Source organism: Grammomys surdaster, unplaced genomic scaffold (genome assembly GCF_004785775.1).
Source record: "Grammomys surdaster isolate TR1022 unplaced genomic scaffold, NIH_TR_1.0 126118, whole genome shotgun sequence".
Taxonomy (NCBI): Eukaryota; Metazoa; Chordata; class Mammalia; order Rodentia; family Muridae; genus Grammomys; species Grammomys surdaster.
Window position 1 is genome coordinate 1,783,531 of NW_021620926.1, and position 17,885 is coordinate 1,801,415.

At 40.3% G+C, this 17,885-nt stretch overlaps 1 protein-coding gene across 1 annotated transcript in view; it reads right to left on the reverse strand.

Annotated features, from left to right (window-relative positions):
• The window catches only part of Ltn1 (listerin E3 ubiquitin protein ligase 1), a 57,957-nt gene extending 41,506 nt beyond the window's left edge, over positions 1–16,451 (reverse strand). The window contains exons 1-9 of the mRNA XM_028756352.1: positions 16,277–16,451; positions 10,200–10,403; positions 8,604–8,702; positions 7,906–8,136; positions 7,169–7,221; positions 5,947–6,127; positions 3,226–3,399; positions 1,929–2,119; positions 136–271 (exon numbers count right to left, since the gene is read on the reverse strand). Coding sequence (XP_028612185.1) covers positions 136–271; positions 1,929–2,119; positions 3,226–3,399; positions 5,947–6,127; positions 7,169–7,221; positions 7,906–8,136; positions 8,604–8,702; positions 10,200–10,403; positions 16,277–16,411 — 1,404 coding nt within the window. The 5' untranslated portion in view covers positions 16,412–16,451. The remainder of the gene's footprint in view (positions 1–135; positions 272–1,928; positions 2,120–3,225; positions 3,400–5,946; positions 6,128–7,168; positions 7,222–7,905; positions 8,137–8,603; positions 8,703–10,199; positions 10,404–16,276) is intronic.
• Between the last annotated feature and the right edge of the window lie 1,434 nt (positions 16,452–17,885).

Consider the following 17,885-nt stretch of genomic DNA (forward strand, 5'->3'; position numbering starts at 1 on the left):
TTTTATTCATAGTCAGAAATATACTATCCAATTAGTAAATTTTAAAGTGAAGGCTAACTCTAAAAATCATCACAAGGACCCCGTGAGCTTGAGTCTTTCCTCTGTGTGCCAAGCACACATGACCTGCAAACGCACCTGCTCATTGATAAGCATCTGCACCATCGCCTCCTCGCCTAAGTTCTGTTGCATTATAAACCGTAAGCATTCAAAAAATGCTGACACGACAGCTGAGCACTCAGAAGAGCTCGATTTGGTCCTCTCTGTTGACAGCCTAGGAAATAATAACTGAGGATTATTCTTTCAAGAAGAAAAGAAGAGCTCAGAATCACAAAAGACATTAAAAATGAAATTGTACTAAATAAAGACTTTAAAATCTAATTCCTTTTTTTATTGGATAATTTCTTTATTTACATTCCAAATGCTTTCCCCTCTCAAGGTGTCACCTTAGGAAACTCTCTATCCCATCTCCTCTTCCCCTGCCTCTATAAGGGTGCCCCAACACCCACCCACCCACTCCCATCTTCCTGCCCTGGCAATCCCCTACACTGGGGCATTGAACTCCCTCAGGCTCAAGGATCACTCCTTCCACTTATGTCCAACAAGTCCATCCTCTGCCACATATGCAGCCGGAGCAACGGGTCCCTCCATGTGTACTCTTTGGTTGGTGGTCCAATCCCCGGGAGCTCCAGGGGGTCTGGCTGATTGACACTATTGCTCTCCCCCACATGGGGCTGTCAAACCCCTCAAATCAAATCCTTAAAAATAAAAGCTGGCTGGGCAGTGGTGGCGCACGCCTTTAATCCCAGCATTTGGGAGGGAGAGGCAGGCGGATTTCTGAGTTCGAGGCCAGCCTGGTCTACAGAGTGAGTTCAAACAGCCAGCCAGGGCTACACAGAGAAGCCTTGTCATGAAAAAAAAAAGAGAGAGAGAAAGAAAAAAGAAAGAAAGAAAGAAAGAAAGAAAGAAAGAAAGAAAGAAAGAAAGAAAGAGAAAGAAAGGAAGGAAACATGAAAGAAATTGTGATATTTAAAATGTGATATCTAATTAATATTTAATTATTAATCATAACAATTAATTAGTTGTAACTATTAATTATCATACTTTATCACAATAAAGTATGCATGTCATTCATTGAGTGACAAACACAGTAAACTTTTTAAAGTATTAAACAGAAGTAACTTTTTTGGAACTTCCATATGGGACCTGAGACCTCACCTATGCTTCTAAGAAGGTGAGCCACATCGTGGGTCCTTAAAAGCTCTAACATGGATTCGGGCATCTGTATCTGACAACATGAAAACACTATGACTCATTTAGAATATGGTTCATTTCCATCTAGACAGTTAACTGTATTTATCCTTGTACTAGATACTACCACAAAAGCTTGGACAGTTTTCAAAAAAAGAAGTGAGTTGGCTACAATCCATATCCTGTATCCTAGCCACCTAAGATGCTGCAGCTGAGGCTGAGGGTCTTTTGCACACAGTCCAGTCTAGACAACACTGCAGCACTCTGCCTTGCTCCTCATTCCTACTTCTCTGAAAGCTTGAAGTGTTTAACAAACAGAAGGAAACAAATGGTGAAATTCAAATAGGAAGGAAAACTTTGAGTAAGAATAAAAGCAAGAAACATTCTTTTTGCTTTTAAAAACAAAATTTAGGCCAGAAAGATGGCTCAGTGAGTAACAGCACTTTTCACAAAGTCTGAATACATAAGTCCAATCCCTAAGACCTACTGACAGAAAGACAGAAGAGTTTCCTGCAGCCCGCACTCTGAACCTCATAGATACAAACATGTATACATAAATACACACACACATACATATATACACATGACACACATGCACATGCATGTGCATACATACAACATGACACATACAATAAACAATAAATGTAATTTTTAAAGTAAAAAGAAATATATTTGCTTACCCAGTAACTAGAGAGGTGAGAAAGTTTTTGAAGAAGTCCAGCTTCGGCTCTGTGATGCACTGAGGAAGTTTGCTGATGAACGGTAAAAGATAAGGATATATAACAGCAGCTAGGCCCCGGCCACCCTCACGGATCATGGCCGTCAGCTTGGGAAACACACTTTTTTTGGCATTTACATGGAACCAGCAGTCCTAACCCAAAAAAAAAAAAATTATAATAGAAATTTAAAATTGTAAGCATGTTTCACAAAGCAAATCTCCAGGATGAGAATCACGCAGCGAGTGGCAGAGCACATGTGTGTGCCCAACCCTTGGAAGACTAGCTACATACACAGGCTATCCATACAGCAAGACTCTGCCTCCAAAAATAAGGCCAGATATGGTAGGGCACATCTTTAACTCCAGCACTCAGGAAGCAGAAACGAGTAAGTCTGTGTGAGTTCAAGGCCAGCCTCCTCTGAGTTCCAAGCCAGCCAGAGTGACAGAGAGACCCTGCCTCAAAAAAAATTTTTTTTAATTTAAAATAAAATATTTTAACTAGTAAGGTTATTAAGCTCTCACTATAATTTAAATAAGACTTCTAAAAATTAAATGCTACATCTAATAATCACATATTTGCTATGTTAACAGGAAGATTATTTAAAACATTCCTAGAAAAGCTATTCTCTTAAAGAAATAAACCTATTTCTGAATCAGAAATCCTTCCAGAGGCACAATAACCAAGCAAGCAGAACTCAGAAACACTGCCGCATGCCGAGACACTGAGACTGGCTTCTAAAGTTCCTGAGGCACACAGTGAGAGTAAACCAAAGGCCGTACATAACACTGTGACCCAAGACTCGAGGTCTCCTCATAGGGCCACAGCTACTCAGCACTGCTATGGTCCCCCGAGGAGACTAAAAATTCATGACGTGAGAATGTAAATGAATGTCTTAAAAAAAAAAAAAAAACAGCTAGACGAGGTGTCACACGCCTTTAATCCCTGCATTCTAGAGGCAGATGCTGGTAAGTTAGAGGGCAGCCTGGTCCACAGAGTAAGTTCCAGGATCCAGGACAGCCAGGACAGCCACACACACACACACACACACACACACACACACACACACAAAAGGGGGAATGAAGAAAGGAAAGACAAGGAAAGAAAAAATGGCGTCTGGAAAGGAGTACAACATTTGTGCCATTCATGGCCGGTCCAGCATGTTGAACAAATTTTAGCATTTTTCCAGTTAGTTTTATTAGACAGGACAACATAATGTAATCTCATGTGGCTTTTAGGGAAGTGTGCCTCCCTTCCATACCTCAACAGTTGTCAGTGTGTAGAGCACAGCTTCCCAGAGAGCTGGGCAGACCACAGGGTCACTGTCATCAATGCTGAGCAGGACAGATGGGCTCACTTTGGCAGCTTCCTCTTTCATCACCTGGGGCACATGCTGGCACAAAGCAGAAACTAACTCAAAATACGCTGAGCGGACCTAAAAGAAGCACCAGAAAGCAGAATGAAATGAAAGCACAAAGACACTTGACACAACTAATTATGGCAGCAGTAAGTGGCAGCTGCTCACAACTCCTGTTCGCATAACTGAAGGCACTATATAAAAATAGTCTTTAAATATTAAAAGACACTCAGAATCAGCAAGGCAAAATAAAGACAGAAAGAATATAATTTTTAACAGAAACCCTATTTAATAGCAGAACCCTTCATTTGGGGTTTCAAACCAGTCAAATGACATTAGCCACATGAACACAGAGAAAAGCAAGCATAGCAAAATACAAGATTTAAAATTAATCATCTACAAACTTCATTAGAAGTGCTAAGAACCTATTTCCAGCATTTGGGAGGCAAAGGCAGGCAGATATCTGTGCGTTCACACAGTCTAGTCTACAAAACGGATCCCAGACCAGCCTAGGCTACACATGGAAACTTGATCTCAAAGATACAAACAATAGAAGTGTTCTGTCCTTTTTTAGGATAGTAGACCATAAATCTGAAAATGCATTAATTCCAAAACAAAAATGTATTAACCTAATACATTTAAATTTAAAGCTCAAGGGCCATGTTATATCTAGTGTTTCCCACTAACTCAGCTCACATGCTGAAACTTAATTGCTATTTAGAAGTAATTAGTTCTTGAGCACATTACCTTCATAAATGTAACTAATAACTAACAAAAGAAAGCTCAACACAGTGGCAATGTCTTTAGTCCCAGTACTCAGGATGCAGAGGCAGGTGGATCTGTGAGTTCAGGGCCAGCCTACCTATAGTTCCAGAACTACAACACATTCCAGTTACATAATCAGGCTGTCTCGAAAACAAACAAACAAACAAATAAAAGGAAACAAACAACCGAGCAGTGGTGGCACACGCCTTTAGTCCCAGCACCTAGGAGGCAGAGGCAGGTGGATTTCTGAGTTCGAGGCCAGCCTGGTCTACTGGTCTACAGAGTGAGTTCCAGGACAGCCAGAGCTACACAGAGAAATCCTTTCTCAAAAAACCAAATAAATAAATAAATAAATAAAAAAGGAAACAAACAAAACCAGCAGTAAGACAAGGCAGAAAGGCAATAATCACACAGGAGGGCTTAATGGAGGAAGGCTGCCCTTCTGCCCTTCCATGTCTTTCAACACATAAGGATGCAGTGACAAGGACCCATATTTGAAGTATAAATCTATATGGTAGTTAGATTATTCTTGGCCCAGGGAGTGGCACTATTTGGAGGTATGGCCTTGTTAGAGTAGGTGTGCCACTGTGGGTGTGGGCTTTAAGACCCTCCTCTTAACCACATCGAAGCCAGTCTTCTAGCAGTCTTCAGACAAAGATGTAGAACTCTCAGCTCAGCCTGCACCATGCCTGCCTGGATGCTGCTGCCATGCTCCTGCCTTGATGATAATGGATTGAACTTCTGAACCTGTAAGCCAGCCCCAATTTAAATGTTGTCCTCATGAGAGCTGCCTTTGGTCATGGTGTTTGTTCACAGCAGTAAAACCTTAACTAAGACAACCATCTTTGAAAAAATAATCCCTAATAGAAGATCTGCTAGAATATTTATCTAGTCTTTTAAAAAGTATTTTTAGAGTTATTTTATGAGTGTTTTGCCTGCACTTATGTATGTGCACCATGTACACAACTGATCCCTGCAGAGGCAAGTAGAGGCCACGAGCTAAGGGTGGAGGCTATAAGAGGGTGTTAGATCCCCTAGAACCAGAGTTGCCAATGGTTGTAAGCTACTATGTGGGTTATGGAAATCGAACCCAGATCCTCTGCAAAAGCAACAAGAGCCCTAAACCACTGAGTCATCTTTAGCCCCTCCGTCGAATCTTAACCAGCCTCTATAACTATGAGACATGTATTTCTACCTTTTTTGAATTGCCCAACTTAGGCTATTTTGGTTGAGTAGTATGGATGGGCTGAAACAAGGAGATTAAACACAATCAGTGAAGTAGAAGACTGAATAAAAGAACTTATTCATATACAGAGAGAAAACTGTAAAAAACACGAGACATACAAGATAGAATATAGGAGATTTAATCTATAATTAGTTACAATCCCAAAGAAGAAAGAATGAAATGAAGGAAATATCTGGAGGTAACATCTGAGAATTCCAGAGGCAATTAAATATCCCAATGCACAGATTTAAGAATTCTAATAAATCATAAACAGGACCCATGAATGTGTGAAAGAAAATCCACACCAGGACAGACTACACTGCCTTAAGAGAATGTAAAGAAAGCTGGCCGTAATGATGCATGTTGTTAATCCCAGCCCACAGGAGATACAGGCCAACCTACATAAGAAAGTGACATCTAGAAAACCATGGATGCCAGTCAGTTCGATGCTCAACAACAACGCAGAAGTGAACACAGAGTTCCAGTCTAATAGACAGGCAAGAAAGTCCTAAAGGACCAACCACAGAGATGTGCTTGCATGACTGCAAACATAAATAATAAACATGAGCATAAATGCAGTAAAGTCAGGATGGAGTTACAGAAAAGAAGCTTTAAAACCAAAGCTATTACCATACCTGAGGTATACTGTGTTTTCCATACTTCCAAAACTTATTCTGTGATAAAAGTGATTTAAATTTCTCCTCCAGAGAATCAAGCTCATTGTTAGGTAAGAAGCAAAGCAATCTCTTTAGTGCCAATAGAGAGCATGTTACAACTCGATGGAATTTAGCCTCTCTCTCTTCCTCTGGAACTGTTCTAAATTTGAAAAATAAACAAGTTACATTACAAAAAAGACAGACTACATATTTGGCACCTTTATATTGTTTTATTTATATATGTTTTATTAAATTTCTACTAGTTACCTTATTTCTGTATCTTTTCCCCCACCACAAACATCTTTCAAAACTCATAGAATGTTTTGTCACATGTATTTAGCATGTGTGCCTATGTATTTATGCCATGGTACACATGTGTGCACATGTGCATGAGAAAGCTGGAAGTCAGAGGACAAACCAGGGGAGCAGTTTCCTCCCTCCATGCTGGTCTTAGGGACTGTAAGTACCCACTGAGCCATCTGGCCGGCCCACAAGGAGAATTTTAATCACACATTTTACAACAAATCCAAGGTGAAAACAAAGGCAAAGCCAGCAGCTTGGAGCAAGCGAACAAGCACAATGCTCTCTCCCCGACATTTACTCAGCAACTCTAGGAATGGCAAGAAAACATCTAACTACTTCCCTTGATGGCATCTTAAAAGCTTGCTTACAATATAAAGTAAAGGTAAATAAAACATTTTTACTACTCTTTTTATAGAACTATTTAATAACAGCTTCAAGTATACCAGACCTTAAAATAGTTTCAGCTATGACTGCCAAAAGGTTAATTAAAAAAACAACAAAAATAACAAAAACAAAGCTAGACAGTGGCAGGTGGCAGTGCACCCTTTAATCCCAGCACTCAGGAGGCAGAGTCTGACAGATCTCTCTGTGTTCTAGGCCAGCCTGGTCTACAGAGTGGGCTTCAGGACAACCAGGGATACACAGAGAAACCCTGTCTTGATAAACCAAAAGAAAGAGAAAAAAAACAGTAAAATTTTTTCTAACAAAACTACATATGTATCTCAGAAGATTCAAATTTAACAGCCAGCCAAAGTTCAGGGAGGCACCATGCAGCACTCTCTGAGGTAATTTTACCTGCATTTGGAATTCCTTCTCAAAACAAGCCATACTGAAATTATACATGCAAACCAACAAAGTAAATGCCTCGAGTACATTACTTAGAAACAATATAACTTACTGAGGGTCACTAAGTGTATCAGGAGTTTCTTTCAGAAGATGATCCTGCAGTACCTGAAGGAGAAAACCACCAAAGCCTTGAGATCTTATGGGTCTGACAACCGTAATCAGATGGAGGGAAAATCCACCTTCTAAAAATTCTCATACCCTTAACCCACAGACTAACAATTTTTGGCATCAAAACTAACAGATCTAAATTTTGCCCATTTTTGCCTTCCTATATATTCCCTGAGTTGGCTGGTACTGTGATAAAGACAGGGTACTTTATGACAGCACAAATTCCCATCAAAAAAACTTTCCTCTAAATACTTGTAGCTACTTGTTGATCATTATTCTCACTACAGCAGTACAGTAGGATGATCAGCCAATCAAAATCGGACAGACAGCTCAGGATTGTTTCCTTTCCCATCTCCAGCCCACAGAGAACACATACTGTGTACACATGCAGCTCAGGGACAGATGTGAGTCAGTTCTCTCTATACCTTTGAGGATTGTAAGGAACAAAGTCAGGTATTCAGGCTTGCATGGCAAGCACTTTACCCACTGAGCCATCTTGCCAGCCCCTCCATATCTTCTGAGGTTACAGATATCTTTTATGTTTATTGTGTATGTGAGAGAGAGAGAGACACACACAGTTTGCTTGTTTTTTACAAGAGCAGGTAAAAGAGCTACCACTGGATGCCTGAGAGCTCTTAGACAACTGAGAAACACAGGTACAGAATGATCCCAAACACTCACACTTGTAATTTCTTCCTTACAAAACGCTATGGCTTCAGGTTGCTTGCTTGGAGGGAAAGCAGCTTCGAATGCATCTTTTGCCGCCAGTGCAGCTGGTGGATATGTATCACACTGAGCCATTAGCCAATATCCCATTACACTTTTTAAATATGGAGCTAAGTGCTTCTTTACTTTAAGGATAAGTTTTTCAAAAGCTTGCTGTGTCGCTTCTCGAACCCGACGATCATGATCCTATTGAAAGCAGAAATGTGGTTTAAGAACAAATACTAATATCTGTAAATATCTACAATGACTCACAGTAGTAATTCATCTATGTATATAATCAAACTAACAATAACTTTTGACAAGTTAGAGGAAAAACTATTAAACTAATAATAACTTTTGATAGGCTAGAGGAAAACCTCAGAGTGGAGCACATGTTCTAAGCTAACAATGCCCTGAATTCAATTACAAGCCAGAAAAAAAGAAAAGGAAAAAACTTGCTTTGAAATATTGCAGATTTAGGGTTTATTTACTGACAATCATGTAAAATAATTTTTCCTTCCTTCCCCTTTCCAGTGAGATTGTATCCAAGATAGGTTCAAAGACAGAGTAATACAAGGAACTCATTCTCAATCTTCTGTAGAAATGCAGAGGGCAAACCCTCTCCAGAAATAAATCATTTAAGCAGAAACAGGCTCATAAACTCTAATGCTTACAAGGGAGATTTTGCAGAAGATTCTTGGCCAGTACGGAAGAACCCCCTTTACAGCTTCTGTGTCTCTCTCTGTGCACATAGTTCCAAATTCTTGCATTGCCTGAAAATAATTAGTATCATCAAGGATTAACAGAGGTAACACGACCTACTGATTTTCTTCCTTTTGTTCTGGGAACTTAGTCTATTTTATTTAAAAGGAGAATGCATGCATCATTTCTGTCTTTGCCACAAAGAAACATGAAAAATTCTTTCACAGTCCACTATAACAAAAACGTAACCATTGACTTTTAGACTTTACCATAAACAAAGAAAACAAAGCCATGTGGTAGTGGGGCAGGCCTTTAATCCCAGCCCTTGGGAGGCAGAGCCAGGCAGATCTGAGTTCAAAGCCAACCTGTCTACACAATGAATTCAAGGACAGCCAGGGCTACACAGAAAAAAAAAAAATGTGTCTCAAAAAAAAAAAAAAAAAAAAAAACAAGCAAACAAACAAATATTAAAAGACTGAAGCTGAGTGACCCAAGCTCAGCATCAGCTACCCAGAAGCTAAGGAAGATCACTGAAGCCCAGACACCTCCAGACTAGTTCAGCAACTTCACAATGTTGCATCAAGAAATAAGAGTGTGTGGCAGGGCGGTGGTGGCGCACGCCTGTAATCCCAGCACTTGGGAGGCAGAGGCAGGCGGATTTCTGAGTTCCAGGCCAGCCTGGTCTACCGAGTGAGTTCCAAGACAGCCAGGGTTACACAGAGAAACCCTGTCTCAAAAAAACAAAAAGAAAGAAAGAAAGAAAGAAAGAAAGAAAGAAAGAAAGAAGGAAGGAAGGAAGGAAGGAAGGAAGGAAGGAAGGAAGGAAGGAAGGAAGGAAGGAAAGAGCGAGCACAGAGAAGAGAAGAGAAGAGAAGAGAAGAGAAGAGAAGAGAAGAGAAGAGAAGAGAAGAGAAGAGAAGAGTGTGAAGAGATGGCTCAGCAGTTAAGAGCACTGGTTTCTTTTCAAGGAACCCAGGTTCAGTTCCAGGAACCCACATGACGACTCACAGCCATAACTCAAGTTCCAGAAGATCCAACAACTTCTCTTGTTTCTTGGCCACACACATGGACATGGTGCTCATACATTCAGGCAAAACACTCACATACATACATACATACATACATACATACATACATACATACATACATTCATACATACTCACACACATACAAACAACAGCCAGGCATGGTGGCTCATACCTGTAATTCTAGCACTCAGGAGGCAGAGGCAGGCCACAAATTTAAGAACAATCTGGTCTACACATCATATTCCAGGACATCAAGGGCTACCTAGCAAAATTCTAAACATAACTAAAAAATTTTTTAAAATTATACTCCCCAACCATGAATAACTATGTAGCCAAAATTCTAAAATGTTTCAGAGCAACAAACTAAGTTGTACCCTAAAAGTTAAGTGTCAACTAAACTTAATGTGTCAAAATACTACAACTGTAAAAAGAACTATTGATAAATTACTACACAATTTTCTTTATATCAAATATACCTAACATTTATTCTAATAAAACTACATTCTTAATTATTGTTTTTGTGAAAATAAGAAAACTTGCCTTTAATTTTGTCGTAACATCTTTTTTGGAAAGTTTCCGAAGCACCATTCGGAAATCAGAATCCACAAGACTGTCTATGTCTTCCGCTCCTTGAATAGCAGGAACATAGCCCAGGTCACTGTGAGATGTTCCAAAACCAATAAATCCAGGGACTGTTCCCTGCTCTTTGGCAAGGAGTTCTGCAGCTCGGCCGCTGTTTGAAGGCTGATAAGAAAGCAAAACAAAGCAAAAAACAGTCAGAACATTTTCTCACACATACATTAATTACAAATAATTAAAAAAATAATAATACTGTTCTGAACCACAGTGTTTTTGACTGATATTTATAATGTACAAATCCACTAGTTCTGAAAGATAGGGGATCTGTTGTCAAAAAGAAAACGAATATTTGAACTATATACAAAGAAATTAATTTAATTTTTTAACTCCTTCACAAGTATATTCAGAACTGTGACCTGCTTTTTGCCCCTCACCTGTGTTGTCTATTGTAGATATAAAATAGTTATTCTGATCTCTGCAGATTAGATATTTATACCCATAGCCAAATAAAAATTTCAAACCTAAGGGCCAAGCAAAATGGCCTAGGAGGTAAAGGAACATTATGCCGAGCCTGAGGACCTAAGTTACATCCTAAGGCCCTCATGGTGAAAGAAAAGAATTGATTGTCCTCTGATCTCCCCACAAGTGCATATATGCAGGCGTGCTCATGCATATACACAAATAAATATAATAAGCATTTTTAAAAGATTAAGAATATTAGGCAAGCTGGAGAGTGGTGGCCCATATCACTTAGGAGGCAGAGGCAAGTGGATCTCTGAGTTCAAAGTCTAGGCCAACATGGACTATAGAAGGCATTCCAAGTCAGCCAGAATTACATTAAGAAACCCTGTCTCAAAACACATCCACACACAAAGACCCTTAGGCAAGAATGATAATCTAGTCCTTTCCTTTCCTTTTTTCTTTTCTTTTCTTCTTTTTTTTTTCCTCCCTGAATAGCAAGAGAGAGTTGTTTACTAGAGTCATCAGGTTTGGCCCCAGTTGCGGATTTGATGTCTTCCTCTGGAACCTAACTGTCGAGGTGACACCCTGAAAGGACTTTCCCTCACTCCCAAGCATGAGGTCCTAGGTTTGACCCCAGAACCCATACAAAGAAGTCTGGTGAGGTTACACATACTTGTAACTCTAGTGCTGTGAAGATCGAAATGCATGAGCATGAGCACACACCAAGAACCTTATTCTATACTTGGCAGTTCTCATATACTATACCTACATCTGTCCATTCTTTGTACCTGGATTCTCTAAGGCTATCTGAGTTAGTGATTCTGAGTCCATGGTGTAAAGACCAAAGTGAAGGCTTATAAGATTTCCCACCTGTCTTCAACTTTTCAGGTTCATCTCCTACTAAGCCTACTCTCTATCCTACTTAGCCCCCACCCCCTCAATCCTTCCTTTCTTGCCAGGGTCCCGCCCTGACAGTTAGGTTCCAGAGGAAAGCATCAAATCTGTGACTGAGACCAAACCTGATGACTCTGATAATTTAACTCTCTCTTGCTATTCAGGGAGGAAAAGAAAAAAGAAAAAAAAAAAGAAAAAAAGGAAAGGAAAGGAAAGGAAAGGAAAGGAAAGGAAAGGAAAGGAAAACTCAGGCACACAAAGGCAACACACATATACTAGATGAAGCACAAAAAAGCTACACCACCAATTTACTGTTGTTCTTAGTTTTTATACCTTCTCAGGATAATTGATCATGTTTTTTGAAGCATTTTTACATTCAATAGTTCATAGTAAGTTTGAAGCAATAGTTTAAACCTTAGGTCAATAAGGCCTAAGGAGTTATAGCAAAATTGTTTACATGCCTTTCCATTAATTAAGACTAGTACCTGACTAGACAATTATTATCTGGGTTTTTTTTTTTTTTTTTGCCCCTTTAAGCTCATTATAAGTTTAAAGCAATTACTTTTGTCATAAGTTAGCAAGGTTTTGTCAAGAGACCAATCATCTGCCTTCTGTCTTATTATTTTGAAGTCATGTATAGAGAAACTAGTCCAGCATTTTTTTTTGGTCCTTGCACCTACAATAAACTGCCCATTTCCAGTTTATGACCTTTAGTTACAGGATAGTCCCCTCATTCCTAACCTAGAAGGAATGTTTTCCCAATCTGTAAATTTGTCCCAACCCTGTTTTCTTTTCCTAGTGCAATTAGCCCATGATACATTAAGTTTACAGAGCTCTATTTGCATCTTCTTTTTTCTATAGGGGGCTTGAGATTACTTGTATCAATTTGGGAATTCTATAAAATCATTATCTAGAATTATGAAATCATTAGTTCATCTAAACAGCATTATTTCATGAAAATACATCTCCATATTGATTCAGCAGGAAATCGGCCGAATAGGGTGGGCTAATGCCCAGGAACCATAAGGCTATTTAATGATGGCAGGCAAGACATATCAGCAGCTCAGAAGTATAGGATGCAGGACCCTACATTTCAGAACACACCCATCGCAGCCATGCAAAATGGCGGGATAGCTCCAGAAAACTCACTTGCTTGCCATAGCCTGTCCTAGATGGATTCTGACACCTCCCATTATTCAATACTCTAAATTCCACTCAGAGTTTCCTAAGTATAATACATGCTCTTTCACAATTTAGTCTTCACATAATCTTTTCTCTCCGTCTGAAAACCCTTCCTTCCTTTCACTAGTGTTTGCAATGTACTTCTCCCTCAGATCAATCAGCACCCTCTTCTGTTCTCTCACACTCTCTCCATTCATGCATTCATGCTTATCTCATAATTGCTTCATACACCATGATATTTTCTTACAAATCTGTGCCTGCCATTACTGACACTTCAAGAATAGCAATCAGAAGTTGTGTGGTAGGACAAACCTGTAATCCCACACAATCCCAGCACTGGGAGGGGAGGGGAGAGAATCAGGATGTTAGGGTCAGACTCAACTATATAATGATATCAAGTCCAGCCTGATTGATACATATGAGACCTAGTTTCAAAACAAACACAGGAAAGAGCAGTTAACCATCTTAATGGCACAAGCCTGGAACCCCAGCACTAAAGAGACTGAAACAAGAAGGTGACAAGTTTGAGGCCAGCTTAGGCTACATAAGAAGTTGCAAGTCAGGCTAAACCACATAGTAAAATCCCATCTCAAAACAAAAAGTCAAAACAACAAAAAAAGACATGTATATACTATAATCTATAAATATATATGGCTCCCAGCACTATTTTCTATTGAACAAATGCTACTTTTAAGTTCAAGTCCAGGCCCAGTAAGATGGTTCAGAGGGTATCAACACTGGCTATGCATGTTGTCAGATAATCTGGACATCCATCCTGGTAACCCACAAGAAGTGAAAGGAGAGAATGGGCTCCCAAAAGTTGTCCTCTTACTGCCCTACTATGAGATAACATTTTAAAACTAAAAAGCTAGCTAGCTCCAGAACAGCCAGAGCTACACAGAGAAACACTGTCTTGAAGGGGGAAAAAGTATTGTACACTTTTGGTGTGATATACTGAAAATGGCATCATATAAAGCATTCTGGTCAAAAATGGCTTAACCTGAAGTGATATAAGGAAACAATTAGATGAGGGGTTTTGTTTGTTTGTTTTGTTTGTTTTGTTTTGTTTTTTTGAGACAGGGTTTCTCTGTGTAGCCCTGGCTGTCCTGGAACTCAGTCTGTAGACCAGGCTGGCCTGGAACTCAGAAATCCGCCTGCCTCTGCCTCCCAAGTGCTGGGATTAAAGGCGTTCACTACCACTCTCAGGCAAATAGATGAGTTTAAACAAATCAAACCAATGGCCAACTCTTCTTGGTTATTATGACATAAAAGACACACTCATCTAGGATGCAGGAATGGGAAATTGTCTAAATCAAGACTTAAATGTGTCTTTTAAGTGCTTTTTTAAATATGTCTTTTAATGTATTCCCTGGCAAAGGGAACAAGTGATATTTGACTGAGTCATAAATGCTTTGAAAATGTTGCTGTGTACCACCACTGCCCGGCTTCACCTTTATATTTTTAATTCTGTTTTTGTTTTACTTTGATTTTGGTTTTTTGAGATAGTTTCTCTGTGTAGTAGCACTGGCTGTCCTGGAAGTTACACACAGAGATGTGCCTGCCTCTGCCTTTCTAGTTCTGGGATTAAAGGTGCACCACCATGACTGACTTAATGATTTTAGATAACAGCAACATTTTCAAAGCATTTATGACTCAGTCAAATATCACTTGTTCCCTTTGCCAGGGAATACATTAAAAGACATATTTAAAAAAGCACTTAAAAGACACATTTAAGTCTTGATTTAGACAATTTCCCATTCCTGCATCCTAGATGAGTGTGTCTTTTATGTCATAATAACCAAGAAGAGTTGGCCATTGGTTTGATTTGTTTAAACTCATCTATTTGCCTGAGAGTGGTAGTGAACGCCTTTAATCCCAGCACTTGGGAGGCAGAGGCAGGTAGATTTCTGAGTTCAAGGCCAGCCTGGTCTACAGAGTGAGTTCCAGAATAGCCAGGGCTACACAGCGTGTCTCAAAAAACTATATATATATATATATATGTATGTATGTATATGTATATGTATATATGTGTATATATGTGTATATATGTGTATATATATATATGTGCAAATTAGAAATGTGACTTGTAAGTCTACATGTTATATTTGTCGTATTCCACCACAGTTAAAGTTTCGAATGTTATATGAAGAATGGCATTGTTCTTAGAATATATAAGGTGGAAAATCTGGGTGTTAAATACTGAAATTAACTCTCCAAAGGGACAGCAAATTTTATAAATTAAGAGATGAAAATGATTTGTGAACAAATATTAACAGCTGGTGACACAATAAATATGGAGATTTCTAGTTTTGGCTCATGTCTTTAAATCCTATATTCTCAAGGCAGTGGAAAGTAGGTCTCTCTAAGTTACTGGTCCTCTACATAGCTGAATTCCAGCCCAGGCAGAACCCCACACAGGCAGAGTTAGACAGTAAATGGTCTCAAAACAAAACAAAGGCCGGTTATGGTGGCACACACCTTGAAACCCAGCTCTCCAGAGGCAGAGGCAGGAGATCTCTGGGAGTTCGAGGCCAGCCTGGTCTACAGAGAGTTCAAACACAACCAGATACTCGAAGAAACTCTCACACTCTCTCTCTCTCTCTCTCTCTCTCTCTCTCTGTGTGTGTGTGTGTGTGTGTGTGTGTGTGAGAGAGAGAGAGAGAGAGAGAGAGAGAAACAAACAAATGAAGAAAATACAAATTTTAATTCTAATATCTTTGCCCTAAAACAGTGACGTTTTTACGCTGTGACAACTCAACAAAAATGCATGAAAAGCATTTAACATGGTTAACCTACTGTAATTTTATGCTTTGATACTGAAGTCGCTAAAGTTAACTGACTCAGAAATGGTGGAACAGTTCTATAAAACCGAACTGTGTGTGTGTGATCCATTAGGGATAAAGGAAACAGAGAAACACCTGCCTTCAAAATGCTTATAAAGACAGTAATTTACATGGCACGCAGTGTTGTGACCACGGAGAACAGCCACATTAAAAGGGGGCTGCTACCAGAGGAATGATGCACTGAGGTGTCTAGAGCCACCTAACATATGGCCATTCGGATCCTGCCAGGCCAGGCCAAGTTCGTGGCGAGTTCAGGGTGACCAGAATGAAGCAGGAAAAGCGAGGTGAGCTTGAGGCCAGAGACCCAATGTGTGACACCGACTTGACACTAGGCATACCCTACGGGCTCCGGCCTTGGCAGGGAGGGACGGGGAAAGCCACTGTACATTTCCGAGCAAATGAAGCCCACGCTTGCTTCTTCCCACAGCTCCTACACAAGCTCTGCCAGCTGGGCAGGGACCGCCCGGGTGCACGCTGACACCGTTTCCCGGTGACACCTCTCTGTGCGCGCTCCGTTTCACAGATCCGGTGTGAAACGCCGTTTGGGTCTCAACTCCTCGACCCGCGGGGACGCACACACAGGGAGGTCACACGCCTCCCTCACGGCCCTCCGGACACCCGGGCCGCGTGCCTAGGGGCTCCCATCACGGGACTCACCCTCAGGTTCCCCTTGGTCCGCTGCTTATTCTTCCCGCCCATGGTGGCGGTGGCGGCAGGGTTCTCACTCTGCAGAGCCGAAGTTGACACGGCCGGGCCACAACTTCCGGTCCCTCGCGCCGGAAGGGGACTCATTGTAGCCACTTCCCCCTCGCCCTCCCAGCCTTTCGATTTCCCACTTCCGCTCCCGCCTCCCTGTCAGGACGCTAACCATCCGCTGCCTGAAACGTAACAAAGAAGGCCACGCCTGAATGAGTGGCGTCACTGCTGACCAATAAAAAGCTAGCATTGAGCCCGTGGCGCCAAACCTGTCCTAGGGATTTGTAGTGGAGAGATTTCCTCCCTAGTATGTGGGAATTTGACTTCAGATCTAGTCTCGGACAACATAGCAATAGAATGATATGGAAGCAGCTGTGCTAAAGAGTGCTAGAAGGTGATGCGATCATCCGCATGAAAAACAGACTCTCGAGCCCATGTCTAGAGAATCATATTCTGCGTTTGACAAGATTCCCACTCTTGCTAGAATTTGGATACTGTTTTACGCTGTATTCTTTGTAGAGCTCTCTATGTTTTCTATACTAAAGTGAGGCAAGAGTTAGTTAGGTCATAGAAAAGAGCCCATAGTAAGTTGGACCACACTGACAGTATCAGATAATGATAATATCAAACTTTAGGTGCAGCTCATCGGTAGAATACTTGCCCAAGAGACGCAAAGTTCTGGCTAAATCCCTAGCAGCATATCCTCAAAACCCTTTGAATTTATGAACATCGAAAGACTATCAGTGAGCTATTATTATGTGCCTTGATGCGATGCAATAGAAACTATTCAAGATCTATTAAGTATTCTTGCAAAAAAAAAAAAGTCAAAGCTGAGTCTAGCTAAGCTTTAGATCTAATAATTTACAGAATACCGAGGACCATATAAAATGACACTGGCACAACCAAAGAATTCAGAATGTGGGAAATTCTACTAAAAAAAATAATGTTTTCACTAACAATGATATAGATGGGGGTTGGGGAAGAATGCATTTGAAAAGACCTAAGACAGATCTTGCACATATAATATCAAATTATAAGCCAATTAGAGGAATGTGAACTTGGATTGGATTTTTTTATTCATTTTAAGTGTATGTGTGTTTGTGTGTGTGTGTGTGTTCACACTCATGCACCCATGGAAGCCAGAAGGTATTGTATCCTGAAGCTGAAATTTCATGCCGTTGTGAGCCGCTTGATACGGGTGTTTTGAGCCCAAATAGAGTCTTCTGCAGCAAGGGTTCATAAACTTTTAAAGCTTCTCATTGCACTCAAGCACTAATAAAGTAACATCTCGAACATCTTTGGAAAAACTAAATGTGTTTGAGAAAATAAATATCTATTGCATGCCTCACTCAAAAATGTTAAGCCATAAGGTTTGGAGCTCAGTGGTTCGGAGGTTCATAAAGGCTCAGTGGTTAAGTATGTTTCCTGCTCTTCCAGAAAACCCAAATTCAGCATTCAGCTTCTAGCCTTCTTGTTAGACACCTATATAAATCCAGTTCTGAGGGATCCAATACCCTCTTCTGGCCCCCATAGGTACTCAAGCAAATATATACATATATATATGCATGAG